The 24414-nt window shown below is 37.6% G+C and overlaps 2 protein-coding genes across 2 annotated transcripts in view; both read left to right on the forward strand.

Annotated features, from left to right (window-relative positions):
- The first annotated feature begins 1086 nt into the window (after positions 1 to 1086).
- On the forward strand, positions 1087 to 12017 carry taf1b (TATA box binding protein (Tbp)-associated factor, RNA polymerase I, B). The gene is made up of 15 exons (XM_022196942.2): positions 1087 to 1241; positions 2334 to 2432; positions 3055 to 3142; positions 3696 to 3793; positions 3883 to 3975; positions 4618 to 4717; positions 5438 to 5597; positions 5722 to 5821; positions 7875 to 8022; positions 8160 to 8334; positions 8408 to 8445; positions 8592 to 8679; positions 9632 to 9705; positions 10664 to 10892; positions 11610 to 12017. The coding sequence occupies exons 1-15, from the start codon at positions 1224 to 1226 to the stop codon at positions 11893 to 11895; spliced, it is 1794 nt and encodes a 597-aa protein (XP_022052634.1). The 5' UTR covers positions 1087 to 1223; the 3' UTR covers positions 11896 to 12017.
- A 114-nt stretch (positions 12018 to 12131) lies between these two features.
- klf11a (Kruppel-like factor 11a) overlaps positions 12132 to 24414 on the forward strand; it is a 28750-nt gene continuing 16467 nt past the window's right edge. The window contains exons 1-2 of the mRNA XM_022196944.2: positions 12132 to 12704; positions 21492 to 21566. The gene's annotated coding sequence lies outside the window, so the exon portion shown is untranslated. The remainder of the gene's footprint in view (positions 12705 to 21491; positions 21567 to 24414) is intronic.

Genomic DNA, 24414 nt, shown 5'->3' on the forward strand with positions numbered 1-24414 from the left:
TTTAAAAACCCAAACTGAACCAGATAAAATTTTTAAAAAACAAACAAAAAAAAGAATATATTAAAACATGTCTGTTGTTCATGTTATGTAAGAGAATAAGAGAGACATCTGGCTGATCTATTTATAACCTCTGATCTCATCCAAATCCTCCACTACTCCAACACAAATACAAGAGAAAAACCTCCACAGCTCTGATGGAGAGCATATTTCACAACTGTCCCTCACAGTAAAGACAGAATATGAAAATAACATTTCAAATAGCTACTGTCCAAAGTCACAATTAAACACATTGGGACGACCTGTTTATATGCTTATAACATTTGGGTATTTGTTTATATTACATGGATCATATAATGGAAGTTTTATCGACAAATCAGTGTGTTTGATGCATGTGACATAAGTTACTGTAGGGGAAACATCACTTTAAAGTCTGATTTCAATTCGCAGGACTTGCTTTTTGTGTGTTTTATTTATAGAGCGTTTATTTCCATCAATAATGAAATGCTTTAAATATAATATATTGAAAATACAGGCTCCAACACTGAATCTCATAATAACAATATTATAGTATTAGTGTATAAAACTGGTATAAGATGACTTGTAAACACCAGAACTTTCTCAGTTTTGACCATGTGCATGTTTGCATCATTGCTCCACATGGACTAGATCTGACAGATGAAGTGAAAAATTCAACTGTGAGACTTCACAAAGATGGAAAATGATCCAGGAATATCACTGACCAAAGTAAAAATCAGTAGAAACACAGATGCAGCAATAATCAGGTTTAGAGTGAGCTACAGTGTCACTAATCAGAGCTGCAGTGGCCATTCTCCGAAAACGTTGTATGGTTCTATTCCATTCTGACTTGTGATTTATTAAATTATGTTGCTTTTTTTTTTAAATTGTCAGATCTTCAAAATTATGATAATATAAAGTAGAGCAAAAATGTAGTGGATATCGTGGCGTTCATGTAGCTATTCAGTTTTCACTGCAGTGAGTACAGTAGAAGAGATTGTAGTTCGTGCTATGGACTATGGGAGGCAGCAGAGTGCTGGAGAGCGTTCAGTCTGCTGCAAATCACAGAAGCAGAAGAATCAGCCGCAGAAGCAGCAGCAGTAGTAGCAGCAGAAGAAGAAGAAGAGGAGGAAGTAGTCCTAAACAGACGCACGAGTATCTGTATGGACGGACTATATATTGAAATAAAACCTTAATTTTAAGTCAGCATGGATGACGAATATACGGTAGATTGTGCTTCACATTTCTGTTGCTTTTGTAAAGTTTGTGGCTAACGTTACGTAGCTAATAACGACCGCTGGTTTTAGCTAATCGATGCTAATCAAACTTTGTGAATAATGTGAATTTTGCGATTTTTCGGGCAAACTTCAGCCTACAACGGTCTACAACTGATTTTAATAGGGTTAAGTGAATCATTATGAGCCTATTTAACAATCAGCATAACTAACTGCTTATCTAAAGAAAAGTGTACACATCAGTTTTTCTGGCTATAAAACGGATTAGCTTAAATACTTCTTAAGTAATTTAATTACATTTTTAACATTTAAATTTCAAATAATATTTAAATGTCTGTCAGTTCATATGACGAAAGTCTCAGCAAAGGTTTAAAGTGAAAACTGTTAATGTAGCTTTTAAGAATTGTTTACAATTCCCAATAAGGGAGGAAAGATGACATTGCCACTTTTTAAATGTAGTTTCGCCTGTAGTTGTTGCTAATATTGCAGGACAGTTTTTTTAGTGTCTTAAATGGCTTTAAGATATTATATAATGTTGCTAACGTCATAGTGTATAGTTTGACATTCAGTTATAGACATAAAAGTGGTTATTAAATAATTTAATTTGTGCAGTTTCCCTTATTGATACAGTTTTACAGTATTTATTCTCAGACTGCAGCTTGTGGTCATTTTAACTATTATGTTCTGTAAAAAAAAAATAAAAAAAAAATACTGCCAGGTAGTAACTTCTGAGCCGAAGGGGACATTTTCAAATGACTTATGTTAATCCAAAGATTACAACTTCCAAACTTTTACTTTACTATTATATTTAACTATTAAAACAGCAAGCCTTCTATTTTAAAAAATTTGGTGTTTCCCACTAGTTGTGATTTTAAAAAATGATTAAATGATTATTGCTCTATTTCATTAGCTGATTAGTCATTCATGTGAAGATTTGATCAAATAAGTACCAGTTAAATATTTCTAATATTCAAGCTGTGTAGGTACAGAACACAAAGAGCATTGTGGGTTGAGATTAAACAATGTTTTGTTTTTGTGTTGCTGTCTTTTTTTTCACCTGTGTATTTAACTGTGTGTGTTTAGGCTGGGTACAGGGAGCCCTGTTCTGAGTGCTCAGCGGTGGACTGGGGCATTACAGACGAGTGTCACTTCTACTGCAGGTCCTGCCACAACGTCATCGAGGTAAACAAAAACAAAAGAAAAGCAGAGGTCTGACTCAGGATCTACTTCAATGAAGCCGTCTTAATTATCCTCGGTAAATTACCATGCAGGCAGGGCATTAGTGAAGCCAATGAGTTCAGTTTCTCCACTGAAACGGTCTTAGAAAGATTTTAAAGTTGGATATTAGAACTAAACTGTTTTTTCCAGTTCCTCTAGAAGCATAGACAACCTGTGACAAGCATTTTTTCATCCTTCCACTTTTTTTCTCACTGCAACGTGTTACAGGAGGTTGTTGCTCCACATTCTCATTCTGTCTGCATCTGCTTCGCCAGGAGATCATGTGATGTGGAGCACTCCTAGCTGATTGCTCCCTTTGCCATGATAAGCTTAATCATATCCTGTAGTGTGTGTGAAGCACTGTAATTTTTAAAACTTGGAAATTGTGCACATTTTATATTAAACTCCTGCAGCTTAAATTGGCATAAGGAGAGTTGTATCTCCTGCTGTCAGGCTGCAGTACTGCTGGGTGTCAGCAGATGGCAAACATGGTATTTGTGTACCAGCCGACACACAGGTCGATGTCTTCTTAAATGTTTGAATTTGATGCTGTTATAATGTATCTAATGCGTTCAAACATCCTCAGAGAACAAGAGACGTGGAGGATACGGGTTTTGTTCAAAACGGGTCCAGCAAGATCTCCTCCATCAGGAAAGGAAGCAAGAAGAAACCAGGTGAGTGATACAGCTGATTACTGAAAACGTTCCTGATATTTAAAATAGATGTCAGTAGTATATTTAACAGTCTAGTTTATTCTAATTTACCCCACATTACATATAAAGTACACAGGTCCATAACTACTTGCGTATTCTTCCCTGTTATATTATGTCCACTCCTATAGTTAGTAGGGAGAGGGCAGTATAACGAGCACACTTATATACTTGCAGACACATGATACCTAAGTAATTCCTTATAATTACAAGCAACAACAAAATGAAACTCAATCTTTCAGTCATTTTCTCGCTCATTCTTTTTCTCTCTGGTTGATATCTCAGTACAATTACTGTTTCTTGAAAATGTCTCCTGAAAACAATGAATGTTTTATGTCTGTTCTGTGGCATTTTACCACCAAAAAACACACAAGAATTATTAATAATTGCACCGTGTGTCACCTAGAGGAACTTTCTGAAAAGTATATTCAGCCAGTTTACCAATTAAATGTTATTTTTTGATGTATCGAAGATTTATAACAGTAATAAACAGTTACAGATGAACTGTTTTTTTCAGAACGTGGTCATATATGGATGGTGTGTGAAGGTTTCCAGTTCATCCTGAGGAATCAGGCCAACGCTCTGCTCAGGTTGGGAGTCAGTCCACAGTTTAAGGTCGGCTTTTAATCCTCCTCATTAGACCTGCAGCCACAGCGGCAGCAGAATGTGTCTGATCGGATATTTCACTGATTAAAACATTTCAGGACGACGTGTTGTGTCCACTGTGGAGACTCTTCCTGCAGAAGAGTCGACTGGCCTACACCTCCAACCCAGTGAAGAGCTCCAGGTTCAAAGTGGTGAGTTTTGTATTTTGAAATATAATCTTTTAAATAATTGTGTATTTTACAATTTTGTGTTTTAGTAATTGTTGCATTTGTATTTATTATTATTTTCTCTGAATATAATTTTTAAATCTACTGCAGCTTTTATGTTTTGAAACTAAAAAAAGCTTTGGTCAAGTTTAAATTTTTCAGATTTGCTAAGTTGTATTTCTTAATAAACTCAAATAAACACTGAGAGATTTCTTATTTATCCAGTTCCTCCATTCACTGTGACAAAAAATAAATAAATGCTGCTTTTACTCCTGCAATTTAATCATTTGTGTACAATATCTAATGTGATTTACTAACATGCTGGACCACATTCATGCTGCTACTTATAGTATCGAATGTAGTTCACATTCACTTCATCCATTTATGTTGCTTACAGTGCATCGCTTCTCCAGAGCTTTTTTTTTTAAATATTTGTCAGATCGTTTGATTATAAAATGTCCTTTGTTTTGTGTTTTCATTTTCTACGCACCGAGATGAGTATCGCTTCTGATTTTGTTGCGTGCAGAATTTAGACTACGATCAAAGCTTTCTGAGTGTGATCCCCAAACGAAAAGAAAATGTCATCGTTCATCAGTTTTTCCCCTCCGTATTTTCTTCTCCCCTCAGCAAGACTCGGATTCGGACAGTGCAGCCGAGTCGTCCAACATGTCCGCCAGTGCGACAGACGGAGAGTCGAACCCGCCGAGTGCCGCCGACTCTACTGCAGGTACAGTAGAGGCACTAAGGCTGAGAACATGCAAACCCCAAGACTCAGGATCACTACTAATACTGGCACTGCAGCAGTTACAGTGAAAGCTTCTCCAAGGCTGGTATTACTGCTATCACTGCTACTACTGACAGTACTACATTTACAGCTTCTTTACTGCCACTACTGCTGCAACAACTACTGACTCGCCTGCTAGTTATATTCCTGTAATTTTGTTTTATCAGCTCTACACTGAGCTCTCTTTTTTCCTCTATTTGTCAATTTAAACAATTTTAGAGATCATTGTTTTATCTAAAATGTCCAACAGCACTCAGCTTGTTCAATAACCGTGAGTGTTTACTAATGTGAGCCACATGTTGACGTGTGAAGGCAAAAAATGTTTGCACTTGGTGAGTGTTGTGCTGTTATCATTACATCTCAAACCTTTGTTTGTTTTCACGAATCAATATTCCACTTATTTCTCCCTCAGAGATTTTAACTGAACCCAACTTTGTGTAAAATAATCTTACAAAAGACTGATCTGATTAAGGGAAGTTTTCTGAATGTCACACTTAGCCTGTTTTGTTTGAAAAAAATGGACTCTTTGCACCAAGTTTAGATTAAAGAAACAGCCGGTTTGTGAATTAAAATGACTTTATTTTTTCTTATAATGAATCCATGAAGAGATGTTATTTGTTGCTGCAGTCTTTCATTAGTTGAAACCCTCCTTATACCCCTCAGAGGACGCCAGTGATTGGTCGGGTTCGACAGATGTCTCCAGCTATCTCTCGACTCGGCTAAAGCGGAAACGCAGTCCGTTGAGTATGATGAAAACTCTGGCTCTGATCCACCTGGCTCTGGTCTGGAGCCGCGAGGCGCTGACGCTAAGCGACCTGCTCAGGTAACGTATTTTAGATAAAACTGGCTGCCCAAGGCTAAAAGAAAATGATGTTAAGTGGAACTCGTGACTGCGGGGGTCTAAAAAATCCTGGAAAGTTCTTGAAGTGATTGTTTTGCGTTCTCAGGCTGGTAAACGAAGGTCACGTCCCGTATGTGAACGCCTACGAACAACTGCCTGAAGAGATGAAGGTGATCGGAAAAGACGCTCTCCTCTTTAGAGTCGAGGTTAGAGATTCAACTACTGATAAATGTTATTATTTGTGGATGCATGAGTGTAATCAGTAAAGTTTTAAATCTTGTTATAGTGAATCCTGTTGATTTTGATTGATTGATTTAACATTAGATTAACTTTGACTCTAATTCTGACACTTTGTTAGATTGTGACTCTGCCACTTTAGCCACTTCCAGACATGCTCTGTATTCTGTTAATCTGACAGCATCTGAACATGTCAGCTGGATGTTTGAAACGGCACACTGGTTACTTTTACCAGGTTGGACCTAATGCCATTTCTGTATCACTCTCAACAAGTCTGAACTGCACCCAGTTAAGTTAATGGATAGACGCACACAAGCAACGGTGCTTCTAGTCATAGGAAGGGATTTAGGAAAGGATATCATCCCAATGCATCACAGAAAGGACGCTTTTGTCACTCATTTTGCTTCACACTTTCAAATCTGTTTGGCTACAGAATGAATTGTCCAAAAAATAAAACTTTACTTCAACGAAAACAGACACTAACAGCTTGAAGACTGATGACACTTACCAGTAAATAGTGGAGTCAAAGCTTTTTTTTCCCCACACAACATTAATTGGATCTTAAGTCTGTCTCCTCTGGCTATTTAGGACTATTTAAGTTTTTTAAGTACCTACAGCATCAGACAGGAGTAGGATTTTCCGAGCATCTCCATAAAGAGAAAGCTGAGCACATTTGCACAAGTTAAAATACAGCGGCAGTGACTTCAGCGTAAATTATCCCTGAGAGAAACAAGGAGAGTCCGGACTTGGAAGCGACACCGAGTCACACTGTGTCGTTCTAAATCAAGGGTGTCAAACAAGCGGCCCGCGGGCCAAAACTGGCCCGCTAGAGAGTCCAATCCGACCCTCAGGGCGACTTCATAAAGTGTAAAAATTACAGAGAAGACAATTACTCCAAATTGTAAATTCGTAAAACTATAAATTTAAAATCATTTCTTGACCATGACAAGTTGTTTTGATCATAAAGTAAAATACTAGATTGTTCATTGTTCTTTTGTCATTTTGTGTCTCATTTTTGTAGTATTTTATCTTGTTATTGTTTTTTGTCTGACTTTTGTCACTTCTCTCATATTTTTGTCATTTTGTGTTCAGCTTTAGTTGTTTTGAGCAGTTTTTGTTTCGTGATTTTTTTGTGTAGCTTGTCTACTTTTTGTTGTTTTGCTTTTTGCTTTTGTTATGTTTTGTCTCATTTTTGTCATTTTGTGTCTCATTTGATGCACCTTTGATTTGACGTGACTAAACATTTTGTGCGTTTGTAGAAACACTGTGATCTGTAAGTTGTATAAACGATAAACAGGAATGTTTTTGAAATTGAAATTATTTTTCTTAAGAAATTTCAGGTTGTTCAAAGTGTTTTATAAAAAGATAATTCCTTAAATGTGAACATTTTCAGAATGTCCTCCCACTTGAGATCAAATTTGGCTGAATGTGTCCCCTGAACTAAAATGAATTAAACACCCTTGTTCTAAAATATTTTCACTTTTTCACAAAAAAGACAGCAGCACATATTTGTGCACGGAGCAACAGTCGTAACGCCATTAATTAGTTATTAATTATAAATGATCTCTGATCGGAGAAACAATCAATCAGAATCTAACAGCAGGTCAAGGTTTTGTTACATTTAGTCTTGATTGGTTCTTTAGTCTTGCATGAATTACAGAAATCATGTGTATCTCAGCTATCTCCACACCGTGCATCTCTGCATGAGACGTGAGGAACATTAATGGAAATAAACAGCGACCGATACATGAATGACCAGAATGTTGTCACTTTAACAGACTGATGAAGCCAGAATTGTTCCACATCTAATGTCAGAAATGGGTTTTTGACTCTGTCACGTTGTCGCTCTGAGGTTTTTTTCACACTGACGCTTTGAAACTTCCACTCAGTTGCTTTGTGACGCTTTTACTTTGAAACTTTGTCACAGTAAAATGTTGCATCTCTGACATTCTCTGTTGCAGCTTTTTAAAAACTGTTTTTACAATTCTTCATGGCAAACTTTATTGTGAATTGTTTCTGCAGAGTATCCCATCTCACCGGATTGTGCACAAGGAGGCTCAGGCTCTGGTTCTGTTCCTGGAGCTTCCTGCTTTTCCTCCAATCACCTGTGAGACTCTGTTGCACCCAGAGCTGCTCAGCCTGCGGTATCTGACCGACACCAACCTGCCCGGTAATAATACTGCTACATGATATTAACAGTACTGCAGATGATGCCACCTGCTGGTACCAACACTACTGCTGCTGACACATTCTGATGCTATCCAGGACACGCTTATGAGACTTCTTCCTTGTTCTCTTTTCCCTCAGATGAGCTCCACCTCTGGGTCTGCAGACTGATGGAACAAGCCGGTATGGCAGATCAAACACTCCACACATTTGACCCTCATTCCTGTCCCGTCCTGCCTCGGTACGACATCCAGACCGCCGCCCTCATCATCGTCACCATGAAGTTCCTCTTCGGCCTAGACGACCACACTGAGTGGTAACTGCCCCTCTCCGCTGTAGGACTCCATGTTTACAGCTACATGTGTGTGACTTTGCTCTTTATCTTTCAGGAAATTATCCAATGAAGTTGGTAACCAAAGCGACTCAGGTTAGTATTTAATATTTAAATGTTGTGTATGGGTTACTAAACGTGCTGTTTTTGTTTGCCAAAGACTTGACCCATTTGGACGTGGACTTGCCAGCCACCTGTGAGTCAGTAACGCGGTGTTTTGTCTTTTCTCTGATGATCAACAGGTGATATGTTTAACCTGAGGAGGTGGTACAAATTAATGCAGGATGTTTTGATGCGAGCGCAGCAGAAGAGACGACAGGATATTGCCAGGTGAGACGTCAGCAGTGACCTACAGGTCAGCTGCCGCTCTCACACAAACCAGAAATCACGTTTGAGACTGATGCTTGACATCTCATTGCAGTTTCAGCAGTCAGTTTGAAATCTTAAAACTTTATTTTGTATACAGACATCAATTTTTTTTAGCTTTATTCATGTTTATTCACATTTTATGTTCTAAATACCTCTTTTGGAGTCTTTGTCGTCCTGGACTTTGCCCCCTTTTGGACTCAGCTCCTTTTCAATTTCATCTTGAATCGTGACTCAACCCCTTGTGAACTTGGTCTTGTCTCTGTCTTGCATCAGATTCAACCATATTTGGACTCTGGCTTATCTCAAATAAGACCCTTTATGGACTGACTTTTATCTCACACTCAGCTTATTTAGCTTTAACTTTAGCCAAACTCAACCGTTTTTTGGCTACTTTAGGACTTGGGCTTGTCTCAAACTCGAACCCATTTGACCTCGGTCTTGAACCTTGTCTCAGATTCAACCCTCCTTTGGAGTTAGTTAGACTTAACCTCTTCTGGTGTTGGTCTTGGCTCGACTTGAACAGCTCTGTTTGAAACATTGAATTTCTTTGAAAAATGAAATATCACCTGTTGCTGTAAAAACCAGTAACTTCAAATGTTAAAGCAATAGAACAGCTGAATGTATTTGCTAAATAAACAAGATGCTGAAAAGCTGTTTGTGTACCTTTTGTTAGAGATAAATTAATAATTGTAGCTTCTTTGAGTGAGTTTATTCAGTGCCATTTAAGCTGTCTCTAATCTTGCTAAATATAACATCACTGAGGCCTAAAATCCAAAAGCTTAGCAGAACCAGATGGAATGTGTGCATGAGATGATGAAACCTTTGTTTACTTTTGATTATGTTTGGTGTTTGTTCAACAATATCATGTTTTTATCACTAATGTGTTTATTATTTATCTCCATTTCGTCCACAGAAAACAGTGGAAGGCAAAGAAACCAATTTTCCCAAAGAATATTGGGCTTAAGCGTACGATGATGAAAAAGAAAAGTAAGAATCTGAATTTTTAGACTGCAAAACAACATCTGACTCTGTGGTGTGGGCAGTGAAGTGGACACTTTCCTGTTCCTGAGTTTTAAATCTTCCAACTAGCTTGCAGGTTGAATCCTTTCTCTCTGGGCTGCATTCGTTTTAGAAATCCGGGTGTGACTCCTACAATTTCAGCTTTAATGGGAATGTTCTGTTCATTTTTTATCCCCAACGTTTTTACATAATAAACTTCATTTAAACAAATAATAAAAGACCAGGTTATTTCCATAGTTTTCAATGTGCATTATTCAAACTGACAGCGAGACGTTTTTGTCTCATCAACCTTTTTTTAACACCATTATTTTCAAACGCTGCAGAAGTCCAAATGGGGTCAAGTAAAAATGAGATTGAGTTTAAAATGGATCACAGCAGCCTCCAGAAGAATTATCAGTTGAATCTGCAGCTCTGCTCACTTTAGGATGCTTTAAGCTGACTGACCTTGTTGCTCAGCTGTGCGTGTACGACTTCATTGTGCAGGTTTATTCTCTGGGTCTGTTTTCAGAGAAGCCACCGTAAAAAGTCTCTTATGAACAAGCTGATTGACACAATGGAGCATTCAGCAGCTAAAGAGCAGGGTTCCCTAAAGAGCTGATGGAGACCAAAAACAGACATACAAAGCTGAAGCATGACTATAAAATAAAGTGTAGCTAAATAAGCAGCTGATGGCAAACAAGTAGTCACATTACAGTGTTGTGATCAGGACTTATGGACAACAATATTCATTAGGTTGTACGCTTTTTTTAAGTGCTCAGGATTGTCTTTCTAGAGGTTGATTTTCAGACAAAAATAAATAATCAGACAGCTGTTTAAGACAAAGAAATTGCTCTATAAACTGGTGAAGGATCCTTGGAGGACCTTACAGGATTTATAGCCAACCGGTTAGAACATTCTAATTCCTATCTGCTGTGTTTCTGTGCAGGAATAGCGGAGCAGGTGCAGCTGTGTTTTGAGAAGCTGTCCTCCAGGCCGGCTGGAGTCCAGGAAGTTAGCCCGTCCAGCTTCAGGTTCTGCTGGGGGGATGAGGACGGATCAGACGGTCCTAGTCTGCATCACATGAAGCTGGATGGAGTCGTGACCCTGAAACACAACCTCCTGACTCCATCCAACTCCACGTACTGGCATCCAGGCCTCAAGAAATGTGACCGTCGGTAGGTCTGTTAGAGCTGGAGTTCAAACAGTGGTCATTATCTGAAAACAGGGGCAGGTGTGGATATATTAGACGGTAAGTGAAGAGTTGATTGGATGTGGAAGATGTACAAGTGTGTTCCAATCTGACCAGAAACCAGGAGTATCCAGCCTCAGGACTTCTGCCTTTGATGTCAGACAGGAAGTTGCTTTTCAGTTATTGAACAGGAGAGCAGACATCTTTAATGTTGGTGAAAAAAAAAATCAGTGATCCAGTCCTAGTGCAGACAACAGTTAAAAAGGGTTTAGACTGATTTGACAGCAACCTCTTTCAAAGAATTATCTGTTGAATCTGCAGCTCTCCTCACTTTATGAAGCTTTAAACTGACTGACTGTGCAGGTTTATTCTGTGTGTCTGTTTTCAGAGAAACCACCGTAAAAAGTCTCTTATAAACAAGCTGGTTAACACAATGGAGCACTCAGCAGCTAAAGAGCCAGATATTTCCTTAAGCGGAAATAAAAAGTTGGAGCATGACTATAAAAGAGATTCAGACTGACCAGAAACAAGGAGCATATCCAGCCTCAGGACTTCTGCTGTTGGCATCAGACAGAAAGTTTTTCAGTTATTGATCAGGACAGCATACATATTTAATGTTGGTGAAGACAAAATCAGTGATTATTAGTCGAATTAGAACATGTGCTCCAGATTTCCCGTCCTGATTTCTCTTCCTCCTCTGCAGACAATGCCCCAGCAGCCATTACTCAGATATGGAGCCAACGCTGCCACGCTCCTTCGTTTGGCTGCTGCAGCTCTTCTCCTTTCTACTCGACGTGAAGCCGCCCTACCTGTACGAGGAGGTGCTGAAGGTGGAGAGACATGTTATCGGTACCGAAACGCACTGCGACGTATCCTCGAGGAAGAAGAAAACCAGGACCAGGGCCAAGACCAAATCATCACCCAGAACTTTAGACAGAACTTTGAAAACTGGAGGAGAAAGTGGAAAAACTGCCAGTAAATCCAGCTAGAAGAAGTGTGGAGAAGGGGGAGGTCATCAGCTCTCTGATTGCTTTGTTTCAGGTGTTGGTTCTGCAGCACAATATTTTCTCCAACTTTACACCCGATATATTTTAATAAATGCTCAAATTTTCCCAGTGTGTTTTTGGCATCAGGGATTCAGCGATTTTTTTTTTTAAATTATTTTTTTATTTTTTGGAACAGAGAGAAAGGCGTCTTGTAAAAACAGAATAATTTTCTATCATTTGATAAAAATAGATGTGTCTCAACAAAATGAGAGGCAGTTTTTAAAAATAACAAAAGCATCTAAAACAAGAAACTGAAGAAAGTGTGTTTTTGAAATGTGGAGGACACAACCAGAGTCCAGGTAAGCCGAGAGGACTTGATGAAACAAAAATGAAAATATTTATTTGTTAAAATGCATGAATCTATCTGTAGTTTGGATATGAAATCTTTCATATCTGCTGATTTCTTCACAGATGAAGTGATGAGTTAAACAAATGCAGCTTCTTAAAGTGGGATTTTTTTTGTTTACTCTCTTTTATATCAGTAAATTGAATATTTTTGGACAAACTATTTAAAGACGGCACTGCAAACTCAGATCGTATCGCCCTTCTCCTGTGAGAATCTCATTGATTCTTAGTTTCCAGGTAAGTGTAAGAGCGAGCCCTGCTTTATTTCTTTAATTTGCTCATTTGCTTTGTGTCTCAGTGTTGCCAGCTGAAGACAAAGAAACATCTGAGAGCTGCAGTGACAGAAACCAGCCAGCAGGAGGAGATAGTCATTTACTCTGAAGGATGCTGAGAACAAACTACAACAGGTATCAAACATACAGGAAACTGATACGATGATGTTTGTGTCTGGTTCATTTTCACACTCAAAAAAAGCAAAACAAAGAAACATGGACAATTATTAACAATCAGTTCCCTTTCTGGTGAATCTGTAAGGCAGAGGAAACCCCATATTTGCATTGTGTTCCTGAAGGACTATTATTAGCTAGTCTTTCTGAAATGTTCCACTCATTTACAGTCATCAGAAAATGTGTTTGTTCTATCTGGGTAAGTGTACATCAGGTCAGAAATCAGAGTCAAAGATTTGCACAAAGAATCAGATTTATTGCACAAGTGTGTGAACATGTACAAAGAATTTGAAGGTGAAGTAGACAAAATATAACACGTGCATTTAAACAACAGCAAACAGTTTATGTAAGCAAAGAAATACGAGTCTTAAGCCAATATGTACTTAAATTACTGTCAGCTTCATGTTTACGCTGTCTTATATATTGTGCACACTTGCTGTAACTTCTCATGGAGGAACACCTACCAAACCACATCAGTCATCACTAATCGCAGTGACATGTTCATGGTTCTTGCGACCTGGTTACTGCACAAAGCTGTGCCGCTCCACTGATGCATAGGAGAGGCATCTGTAGCTTTTCAGTTCAAGCGGTTCTGATTCTGGATCAAATAGAGACTTTTGGAACCTTGATCAACTTTTGGAAGCCACTTCCAACAGCTGTGGCTACACACTAGAGTTAGTGAGATCGTCTGGCTTTACGAGCTGTAACTTTGTCCTGGAAATCTGCTTGTGGTTGAGGCAGCCGAGGACTAGAGGAGATTCATCCTCCATTTGCTAATTTTCATTTTGGAAATTTATAAACCAAACAATCAGTCAGTTAATCAAGAAAATCAGTAATCAGGAGATTAATCAATAATGGTAATAATCATTAGTTACTCTATAAAATAGGTAAAAATGAGCTCTAACTCAACTATGTCCTTCAAGTGCTGCTGGCAAGTGAGTGCATCGCATTTAATTTTACGTAAGAGTGGCAGTATATAGATATTTTTCTACATGGAGCACTTTAACTTTTTGTACATGAAGTATATTTCTCTGATTGTACTTACATGGTATTATTAAAATAAGATTATTTCTAGACTGTGGTTATTGTGCTGCTACTGTGGTAAATAGTCTCTTCCAGCCTTAATCAGAAGCAAACTCAACACCAGTTGGAGTTCAGATGAGATTCTGATTCACTTTTCTGTCTGCTTTTGTCTGGTTTTTGTTTTCAGTACTCGGCTGATAGTACAAAAATCTACCTATTGCTCACATGCTGTGTGTTAGTTTTAGTGAGTTTCAAGCTGCTATGAGTGTGTTATGTAATTTTATTTTCATGGGATTTGATTTTTATTTGGCTTGTGTGCAGACTTCTTTTCTTTGTTGTGTTGCTTGCTGCAGTGGCCTCATTTTCCCTCTGCAGGTCAGTTAAAGTAACTGGAGACAAACAAAATGGAGAAAAATAGACAAAAAATATTGCAAAAATAAAATGGCAAAAAGTAAAATAAAATATTAGATAAAAATCAACAGATCAAACCCTCTCAGAGATCCTCTGTGGATAAATTTAGTCACATTAATTGAGTTTGGATGTTTTTTATTTCTCGGCTGCCATGTTCGTCCACCTTCAAGTGCTGTGGCTGTTGCTAGGTAACTTTACAGTATAGGACATGTTGCCATGGCGATACTACAGAGAGCAGCTGTCAGGGAGACAGCATCATGCTGCATTCACTTATAGTTGGTTGTTTTGTTCTTACATTATTCGTGTTGTCCTCAGATGACCTCAATCAACAATGAAAGTACATGAATACTGTAGTACTCTCCGCTTCATGTAATGACAATACTGTAGTATTCTCAGTTTCTTGTAGTAACAGCATTATTGATACCTCCCGTCACCTCAGCTGAGTTAAACCATGTGGTAAAAACAGTGTCGTGCTGCATTCACTTGCAGCTGGTTGATCACAGCCTCAGAACTTGTCCTACTCTGACTTGTTTTGCCTGAGGTGACTTTTAAAGTGAATAAAATAAAAAATATCCCAAGTCCTCAAATGACTTCTGTAGTACTAGCAGTAAAAGCACAAAAGCACCGACAGCTTTAAGTTAAAAATGTCAGCATTTCCTCCTGTCACCTCAAAAACAGCGTTGTGCTGCGTTCACTTGGTGCTGGTGGATCCCAGCATCAGGACACATTAGTTACTGTCCAGAGTCCTCAGTTGAACTCTGTTCAATTAGCAGTAAGAAAACTGTAGTATTCTAAGGCTCATTTAATTACAGTACTGTAGTAGTCTCAGCTTGTCGTGGTAGAAATACTGCAGTAATCTCTGTTTAATGTAGTAACAATACCAGTGTTGCCTCCCCCTCAGCTGAATAAACAGCATTGCCTTAACTGCCCTAACTCCCAGCATCAGGACACATTACTAGCAGCAAGTCCTCAGATGACCTCTGGAGCGGTGAAGCTGCCTTGTCCTCCTCTGACTGTTTCACCTCATGTGGCTTGAAAATGAGCCAACTGTTCTTTAAACAACATTCCTGTTCCCAGACTCGGACTCAAAACGTTTATAGTGTTATAGTTCACTTATCTCTCAAATGTGTTCATGTGAGCTTGCTGCTGGAGAAGTTCTGTCCAGACTCTCACACAATAGAAACTGTTTTGAACACGTAATCCTGCAAGTATGCGGAGGGTTTCTGTATGTTTGTGTTCTGAAATTCCCTTTGTCTGTCCTTCGTATAAGAAGCCACGGGGGTATTGTAGCTGCAAGCTGCCCCACTGGCGGCACAGGAAGCACGTCACTTCACATTAAGTCTGACCTGAGGAGGGAAGAATGAGCAAACGCTTTTTGTGTAATATCACATAAACTTCAAATGATTTTAAATCAGCTTACAGCATTTGCACTTTTTGTAATTTGAACAGCAGAATATTTCCTCTTATGTACATTTTAACAGTCAAAAATCAGAACACCTTTCATTACTGAGATTCAGATCTTTTATTTTGTCAGTATTAAGTGTTTTTCATTCATCAGACTTTTTTCAGCTGCTCTTTGCTGGAGTTGTATTGCTCTGCTTTTGTCCCTAAAATACCCCAAACTATCGAATTCAGCACACTTGGTCAAGTCATAGTTTTCACTTCTTTCTTCTTTAAAGACTCTTGTGTGATTTTGGCAGTGTGTTTGGATCATTATCATGCTGCCAAGACTCTACAGACTGGGAGTCATCTTGTCAGCCAGTATTTTTTGCATCCTTGATGCATCTATCATTGTAATCTCTTTGACACCTTTTGAGTTCTTTTTTTTTTTTTTTTTAATTTAACCTGTATTTATACAGGTAATATCATGGAGACATGGAATCTCATTCTCACAAGAGACCTGTTCTCAAATAACATAACACAACAACATTAAGTCACTGACAAACAGCACTAACACCCATTTTCGACCAAAAAGAAACAGGTGCTAGCTCAGTGCTGGTGCTTAGTTCTTTCAAATCTCATGCCTTCTAAGAACCGGTTTGCTTTTCCATTTGCAAGGATTCAAGTTAGAACCACGTCATTGCGTCACAGTAAAACGTCAGCATGTCATTACATGTGTAGCCGTTCAACAACGTTTGTGCATCGTAACCATGCAAGTGCTGTTCCTGACTTTGCAAGCCTACATTGCAATCCAGTAACAAATAATCAAACTGTTAGAAGCTACCTGTCTTCATCGCAGTCACAGGCAACAGCGACTATGTTTGAGAAGACAGGGAATTGTCAGACATGTTTTGATCCTTAACAGTGGTGTGTTAGCGTTATCTTGGCTACTTAGCTTCGACTATGTTTGCATCCATTACATAGCGGTTAAACAAAATAAGTTGATGATAGCATCTATGTTTATCTTTATAGATGAACTTAAGGTTAATTGCGAGGCAGAGTTCCATAGTTATCGTTTTTCAAAACACTAACACTACCTCTTCTACTCGCTCGGTTGTTTAAAAATGGCGGTTCTGTGTTTCCGGTGTTGATCGTTGGTCACCGTAACCCCACCCCCTGCCCGAGATGTACTTTGTTCTTAACTCTGGCCCAGCAAAGAGTTGGTGCCTGAAAAGCACCAGTTTTTGAAGCCTGAAGCTGGGGCTTAGTTGGTGGAAACACAAAAAGCTGGTGCTAAATTAGGCATTGGCTTCAAACTAGCACTGGAGCCAACCTGGTCGAAAAGGGGCCTGCACTGGACAATATAACACTGAGTTACAGACAAACAGGTTCATCAAAAGTGGATGTGCAAAAGCGCCAAGCAATAAAGTTAAAATGTTAAAGCACTAAGAACAAGAACACTTCCTAAAAGATCATATTTTCATAATATGCAGCTCCATATATCATTGCACTCCCACCTCCGTGCTTCACTGTCAGGACTATGCATTCACTGGTAGTCCTGAGCAGGTTCACAACAAACATGCTGGACCTCATCTGAGCCGATCAAATTTATCTTTGCGTCATCTGACCAAAGACTGTGCTCCCAATATTCATCAGGCTTCTTTTCATATTCCATAGGAGAGTTTGTATTTTTGTGCTGAACAACAAGGTTTTTTTGTTGTTCTGTTTTTTAAAATCTTTCTTCTGTCCAGGCTTCACACTGTCTGGGCTGCCACTAAGATTTCCATCGATACCTCCTGTGCCAAGTCTGAAACGCTCGTCTGTTCTCCACAGCTAGATTGTGCAAGTAGTGAACCAAATGTGGTGTCATTTTAGGAAGACGATCTCTGCAGCTCTGATAAGTGGTATTATGGTTTGTTCATCACCTCCTGATTACTGCTGTAAACGTATTTTCAGTTGATCACCGATCATCCCGTACCTGTTTCCATCTTTGTGAAGTCTTGTGATCGTATTGTTCAATTTATGCTGTAATCCTTCTCCATGTGGAGCCATGATGCAGGCATGTACGGATGTAGTGTCTATGGGTCTAAAAGTGAGAAAATAATCTAACCATGTTCTTGCAATCATAGACTGATTGGAAATAAGTGTGCTCAATTTAGTTTCAGTCGTCACAAGTCTGTTAACTTTTGTAGCGATGAGTTTCTACTTTATTTTCAATATAGCCTTTGTAAAGCATCTGTATTTTATCATTAATAAGAGGAAATACCCCACTTGTCAACTAAAAAAGGAAATTATTGAGAGGGGATGCAGTTTTGATTAATTTGACATGACAATGAACTCATTTCTGTTGATTACTGTAGATTTAATTTTGTCTGACAACGGTTGAAGACCTTGAAGTGAACACATGATGGACTTGGAGCAAAAAAACTTCTCTTTCAGATTTTAGATTCTAGAAGATGTTGAAATGATTTTTTTCCCCCTGTTTGCTTCAGCAATATTTTAACTGAAGATGAAAAATAAGACATGAGTGTAAATTAATGGTTTGTTTTGAGGCTCTTGGGCCAAATATTTAAAGGACCATTCTGGTTTATTTCAGCCTTATTTATTAGTGTTTCTATGAGTCATGTTAACTTGCATTCGTCACCTCTGTTGCACAGCATAAAATACCAGTAAAAAGTAACCATATCGTGCTTATTTATAGTGTCAATTTTAATGTTACATTGTCTGTTTTTTTTTAAATAATGTGCACACAGTTACTTTAAGAAAAAATACAACTGAATGAAAGTTAATTATTCCTGTGAGGAAGAAGCACAGTTCAGATCCCTTTAAAAGGTTTTAGTAAATAAAAGCAGCAGAGTTCAGGTTCAGAGCTGCCTCCCGACTCTTTTCTTTCTTTCAGCTCTTAAACAAAAACTCTAAAACGACCTCGACGCTCAGAGAGCAGACTCACTGCCGGGATCTTTTTCCAGCTCCTGAGAGGAAAGCACAGCACATCGACATGGTTTCCTTATTTAGAAGGCTGCTGATAAAAAACCTCTGGAAAACGTCCAGATTTCACTCGGAGAGTTCCTAGAAAGCAAACAGCCTCTCTGCTGAGGATCCAGCAACTCTAAAAAATCAGGAATGAACGTGAGAAAAAGAAAGGTTTCCTCCGGATTTAAAGCAAAAAGGTTTATCTCCTGTTTGAGAAAAGCCCGAAATTAGCCGACGCGCTCAGAATTTGCTTTTTTAAAGCCAAATAAAAGAATCAGAGTAAATATCATAAACAGCTCGACTGATGGGATTAACATTCCTTCACAGAAACTTACTGTCCAGGCCGATAAAACATTTCAAACCTGCATTTTTAAATCCTTTACATTCAACTTCTTGGCGCTGATGAACTTTCAACATTACAGTCTACATATTTTAATCCAAGTTTTTATGACATTTTCTGATCAAGAGAAATAAATTGAAAATAGCACAAACTCAAAAACATTATAGATAATTTAAATGAATCTAAGTACCATCAGTTGGTCCATTACTTCTCTAAAATTATTGATTTAAAATTTCAGATTAAAATAAAATGCTGTTTAAAGTAATCTTTGTGCTTTTGTTTAAAACCAAATTAAACATAAACCATGACGACTTCTACTGAGACACGATCTTTGTCCTCGGCCTCCTTCCACCTGTCAAAGTTTTGATGGAAATTAAATCTCTGTCTGCTTTCAAAAATCTGCTCTTATTTAGAGATTATAGACCAGCTTTGGATTGGCTGGCTTTCATTTGTTTCATTGTTTTTAATTTGTTCATTGAATATTATCTCTTGTTTATCGTGGTTTTGCTGCATGGATTTAAATTATTATTATTAAATGATCAGAGGAGAAATAAAATTGCTTATTATTGTCTTGTAAACATGTAATCTAACCAAATTTAAACCCAATTTTCTGATCCTTTAATTCTTATTCTCCCATTAAAGTCAGACACTGAGCGTCTCGTGGCCCTGAAAGCATCAGGAGGGAAACAAGTTCATGATTTTATCCTTTATTCCAATCCGAGCTTTTGTATTTTTGTTACATCTTGTCAGGATGTTATAAATAAACTGAATCAAAATCACCCCCCCAAAAAAATAATTTTCTGATAACTGCAGGTCAAAAAATAATAAAAACCCTCATATCTTAGAAAATACTTAATTCTTTTCTTTGAAAGTATGAATTAGTTTTGGCATTTTTTCACCTGAAAAAGATTTAATCACAGAATTTTTACATGTTTGTGTCATTATCATTACATTTACTTTTCTACATGATTAATTTTAACATTTAAATGTCAGAAATTGTTATACAATTAAATAAATCAATAATAGTGGAAAAACAGTTGAATTCGAAATTATTCAACTGTTTAAAATTTCATGAAAATACTGTAGCTGATGAGACTTTTTAAAAATTTCTGCAGGAGAGACATTCAACCGCTTTGTAGCTGCTGTGATGAAATGATATAATTTTATGTTGGCCATAAAATAGATAAATTCTTCGGATATTTCTCTAATTTGTGCATTAAATAAAGTATTTGTCATTGAGCAATAAATGGATGTTTTTCATCTTCACTATTTACTCACATTAGGTGATGCAAAATGTCAAAAAATAAAGTGAAAGTATATTGTTGGTGACTTGGGCATATTCGAATGTGTTTGTAGATGATTTAGAACAATTTTTAATGTTTAAATGAAGTGATATCAGTAGAGAAGGAGGTTTTATTTGTTAAACTAAAATGTGATGGATGTTCAGTTAAAGAAAATATCAAAAACACCAAAACAAACCCTTTAAAATGAACATTTTATGTATGTTTTTCTTTTGCAAACAGAAAAACAATCCTAGCTTCCAGACAGTTGCTGTTCAAAGTAAGCAAAAAGCACAACTTGTAAATGGCCTTTTCTTTTTGGGATTTTCCCAAGGAGTCGATAATTTAATAAGCCGCTTTTAAAAAAAAAATATCCTGAAACAATCGTAAACAGTTTTAATTCACAAACATTTTAAATCCTGTAAAACGCCAACTGTAAATGTTTTCTTTCGTTGGAAAGAAACCACAAGTGTCTCCTTAAACGTGAACAACAATATTTTTATTGTTTATCAAACCAAATAATTTATTACAGCTGTTTTTATACAGTAATAAACTATTCTATCAGTAAAAACATCCATAAAATGACACGAATATACCCAATCTGGTCTGTTCAGCCTTTCAGATCAGAGTTCTGACCTGAGGAAATGTTCCTTTTGCAGTTTTACTACTTTTAATGAAGTAATTCTTTGTTAATATACACACTATTTTTTATAAATTTCATTCCTTAATTTATGTGTTTACTTTAAAAACCTTACCCTTTTTGCTTCTTTTTTTAATGTTTATTTTATTAAACATTTTAAAAGATACACAGCTGCAACAATATTTTCTTTCATTTGAAACCTGAAACCGTGTGATAGCACAGAGTCAGTGTGGTTTTATTTCCTTCCTTTTAACGCTTCTTCACGTTTTTTTCTTGTTAAAGTCTCTTTCCTTTGCTGTTTATGCGAACCAGCATTCTGCACACGAAATGTTTGTCTAAGAATATCGCAAAAATACCCCACATCATGTTCGAAAATGCAGAACCCACACCCTTTAGGAATGTCCTAAATAAGAAGTACTTAAGAAGGTCAACAGGATCAGTGACACTTAATCATTCTAGGCTTTAGCATTATCAGTAAACACCTTCATTTATCTGCAGCAGTGATCTATATTATGGCTGATTTAAGAGGATGACAGTCCGGCATTAGTTTAAGACATAAAGGTCAGTTCTAAACGTTTCAAGAAAATTTCTTCAATGTCAAAAACCACCACCACTGTGCTCAGCCTGGCTCTCTACTGATGTTGTTGTTGGACATTTGTTCAGAATTCAAAACACTGACAACTGCCTTTTTGTTCTTGCAGAAGTTTCATCTCTCATCCAGATGCTTCTTCAGTCCAGAACCTCTTGGATGCCAGACAGTGTTAAAGCAGAAGAAGGTGAGAAACATTTCAAACGTGCTGCATAATTCCAAATGTGTTGTTTCATAGTTGTGATGCCTTCAATTTTTCCTGCGTTGCACAAAATGGTAAAATATAAAGAAAACCCTTTGAGTGAGATCCACTTGAGGCCTGCATGTGTAAAAAAGGCCGGAAACTCTTTGGAAATGTCTTCAGTGTGCTTTACAGAAAGAAAACAAAGAGCTGAAGTTATGTACAAACTGTTCTCATTAAAACCTGAAAGTGTTCATTGCTGTGGGTGTTTGAACGCAGCTCATGTGGTTGTGCACCAAGTTGGTGAAAAAGGATTTTTGTGATGACACGCTGGTCGTCGACCGGAAACGAGAGCAGAGCGATGCAGGAAGACTTTGTTTACGTTGGTCTGGAATCGGCTGTCAGCAAAAACAAACTCCCATCATGCCTTTCTCTGACGCCAGCTGCACAGATGGGCCAGTGTGAAAAGATTTTTATCCTTTCCATGCTTTCACCTGGTTTATCATTGGAAATGGAGAAGAAAACAAAAGAAAGAAGATAACAGAGCAAAGAAAAGTTAAAGGACAGGCAGAGGAGTTAGAAATGAAGCAGAAGTGAAGAAGGAAACAAAGAGGACAGTGTGCAGGATGTTCACTGCACCACCCGCCTCCTCCTGGATGACGGACGTAGTGTGACCTACATTTGAGTGACCCCACCCACCCCGACACCCCCTCCCTCACCCCTTAAACACACGCACATACATACTCGATGTGGGTGTGTCATCGGTCAATGAGGTTGTTGCTTTGGAGGGAAATCAGCTGCTCTGATCAAACGCAGACAAAAGAGTCCCAGGAACTAAAGACTGGACTCAAACTAAAATCAGGATCTAGGCTTAGGGGCTGAACTCAGAAATGAAACTTCAAAGACTAAACTTAGATTCTACAGTTACAAACTACATTTAGAGGCTAAACTCCGAAACTAAAGAACAAATTTTGAATATGAACTTAAAGATGCAACTCAGAGACTGAACTTAAGGCCAGTTCATGGTTTCCACAACCGCAAAGGGCGTCATTTTTCATCGTCCACCCACTGTGCATTGGTCTGTGATGCATAAAATAAATGTTTGTTTTGAGGAGAGACTGTACAAGGTGATTTTCCATCATCCACACCGTCATAGTTCATCAATCAAAGAGCTGTAGATGCTGCCGGACCTCAGACAAGCTTTAGTTTATATATTATTTGTTTATTGATGGAGGATTTCAGCCACTAGAGTGAATTTTATAATGCTACTGAAGAGAAGCTACTCAATGTGGACATCAAAAGGGCAGAATTTGTACTTGTTGTCCTCTCTGAGTTTAACCAGTCAGTATTTGTTTTATCCAATTTCAATGAATTAGCATCAGAACCCCGCACAGCTGTTTTTCAGGATCACTCACAAGTACCTGTTTTGGATTAGATACATTTTTCTTCCGGAAAACAGCCCTGAAAGAGGTTTTACAAAGCTGATTGTTACAGTCGGAACTTGCACAAATCACAAAGTACCTTAAACTTGGGAACTAACCTCAGACACCAAACTTAGTGAATTAATGCAAGCATTAAACTTAGAAACCAAACTCATTAACAAAATCTGAAACTTAAGTCATAAACTAAACTCAGAGGCAAAACTTAACTAAGCTAAAAGACTGAACTTAGTCATTAAAATGAAGAATAAAACTTCGAGACTAAACTCAGGAACTTAAATCATAGACTAAATGTAGAAACTAAAGTTAGAGACTAAACTCAGGAACTAAACTAAAAGACTGAGCTTAGACACTAAACTCCTCCTGATTTTAGAGTTAGTAACTAAACCCTAACCATCAACTTAGAGACTAGACTCAGGAACTAAACTTGCAGATGAAACTAAGTAACAAAAGTAAAAGAGAAGATTTAGACAATAATCTGAGGAGCAAATCCTAAAGACTAAATTTAGACTAAACTTAGAGACTAAACTCAGAGAGTAAACTTAGAAAATAATCTCAGGAACTGAACTAAAAGACTAAATTCTGATAATAGACTCGAGAACTAAACTAAAAGACTAAACTTAGAGGCTAAACTCCTCCTTAGTTTGCGGTTAGTAACTAAAGCCTCGCCCTAAACTTCAAGAGTAGACTCAGAACATTACTTACAGATGAAACTAAGTAACTAAACTAAAAGAGTAGATTTAGACATTAAACTGAGGAGCAAAACCTAAAGACTAAACTCAGGAACTGAACAAAAAGACTAAACTGTGATATTAACTCCAGAACTAAACTAAAAGACTAAACTTAGATGCTAAACTCCTCCTGAGTTTAGAGTTAGTAACTAAACCCTAACTCTAAACTTAGAGACTAGACAGATTACAGACTAAACTAATTCATTGAACTAAAAGAGTAGATTTTGACATTAAACTATGGAGCAAACCCTAAATACTACACTAAAAGACTAAACTTCGATATTAAACACAGGAACTAAACTAAAAGATGAAACTTTGATAGTAAACTCAGGAAGTAAACTAAAAGATTAAACTGATACTAAACTCATAGACTAAACTGAAAGATTAAACTTTGCTATAAAACTCATCAACTAAATTTACAGACAAAGCTTAGTGACTAAACTAAAATACTAAACTTATACATTAAACTCATGAAGTAAACTTTAAGACTAAACTCATGAACTGAACACAAGATAATTCAGCTGAGTTTGAAATTAATATGTGGCCTAATGACACTATAGTCAGAGCAAAATGTCACTCTGTCCCTGAGCCTGAATTCAGAGACTAAACTTGTTGACTAAACTCCCCCTGATCTCTGTTTGTTTTAAACGCGTTGAAATCAGCTACAGTCTATCGATGCTTTAG

Source organism: Acanthochromis polyacanthus, chromosome 16 (assembly GCF_021347895.1).
Source record: "Acanthochromis polyacanthus isolate Apoly-LR-REF ecotype Palm Island chromosome 16, KAUST_Apoly_ChrSc, whole genome shotgun sequence".
In the NCBI taxonomy this organism is placed as follows: Eukaryota; Metazoa; Chordata; class Actinopteri; family Pomacentridae; genus Acanthochromis; species Acanthochromis polyacanthus.

What these genes read in the sequence shown, in the direction of transcription:
- taf1b (XM_022196942.2), top strand. An exon ending in AGAGCTCCAGGTTCAAAGTG is followed by an intron (nt 3,976 to 4,617) that starts GTGAGTTTTGTA and finishes TTCTCCCCTCAG; the next exon opens with CAAGACTCGGATTCGGACAG. An exon ending in GACCGACACCAACCTGCCCG is followed by an intron (nt 8,023 to 8,159) that starts GTAATAATACTG and finishes CTTTTCCCTCAG; the next exon opens with ATGAGCTCCACCTCTGGGTC.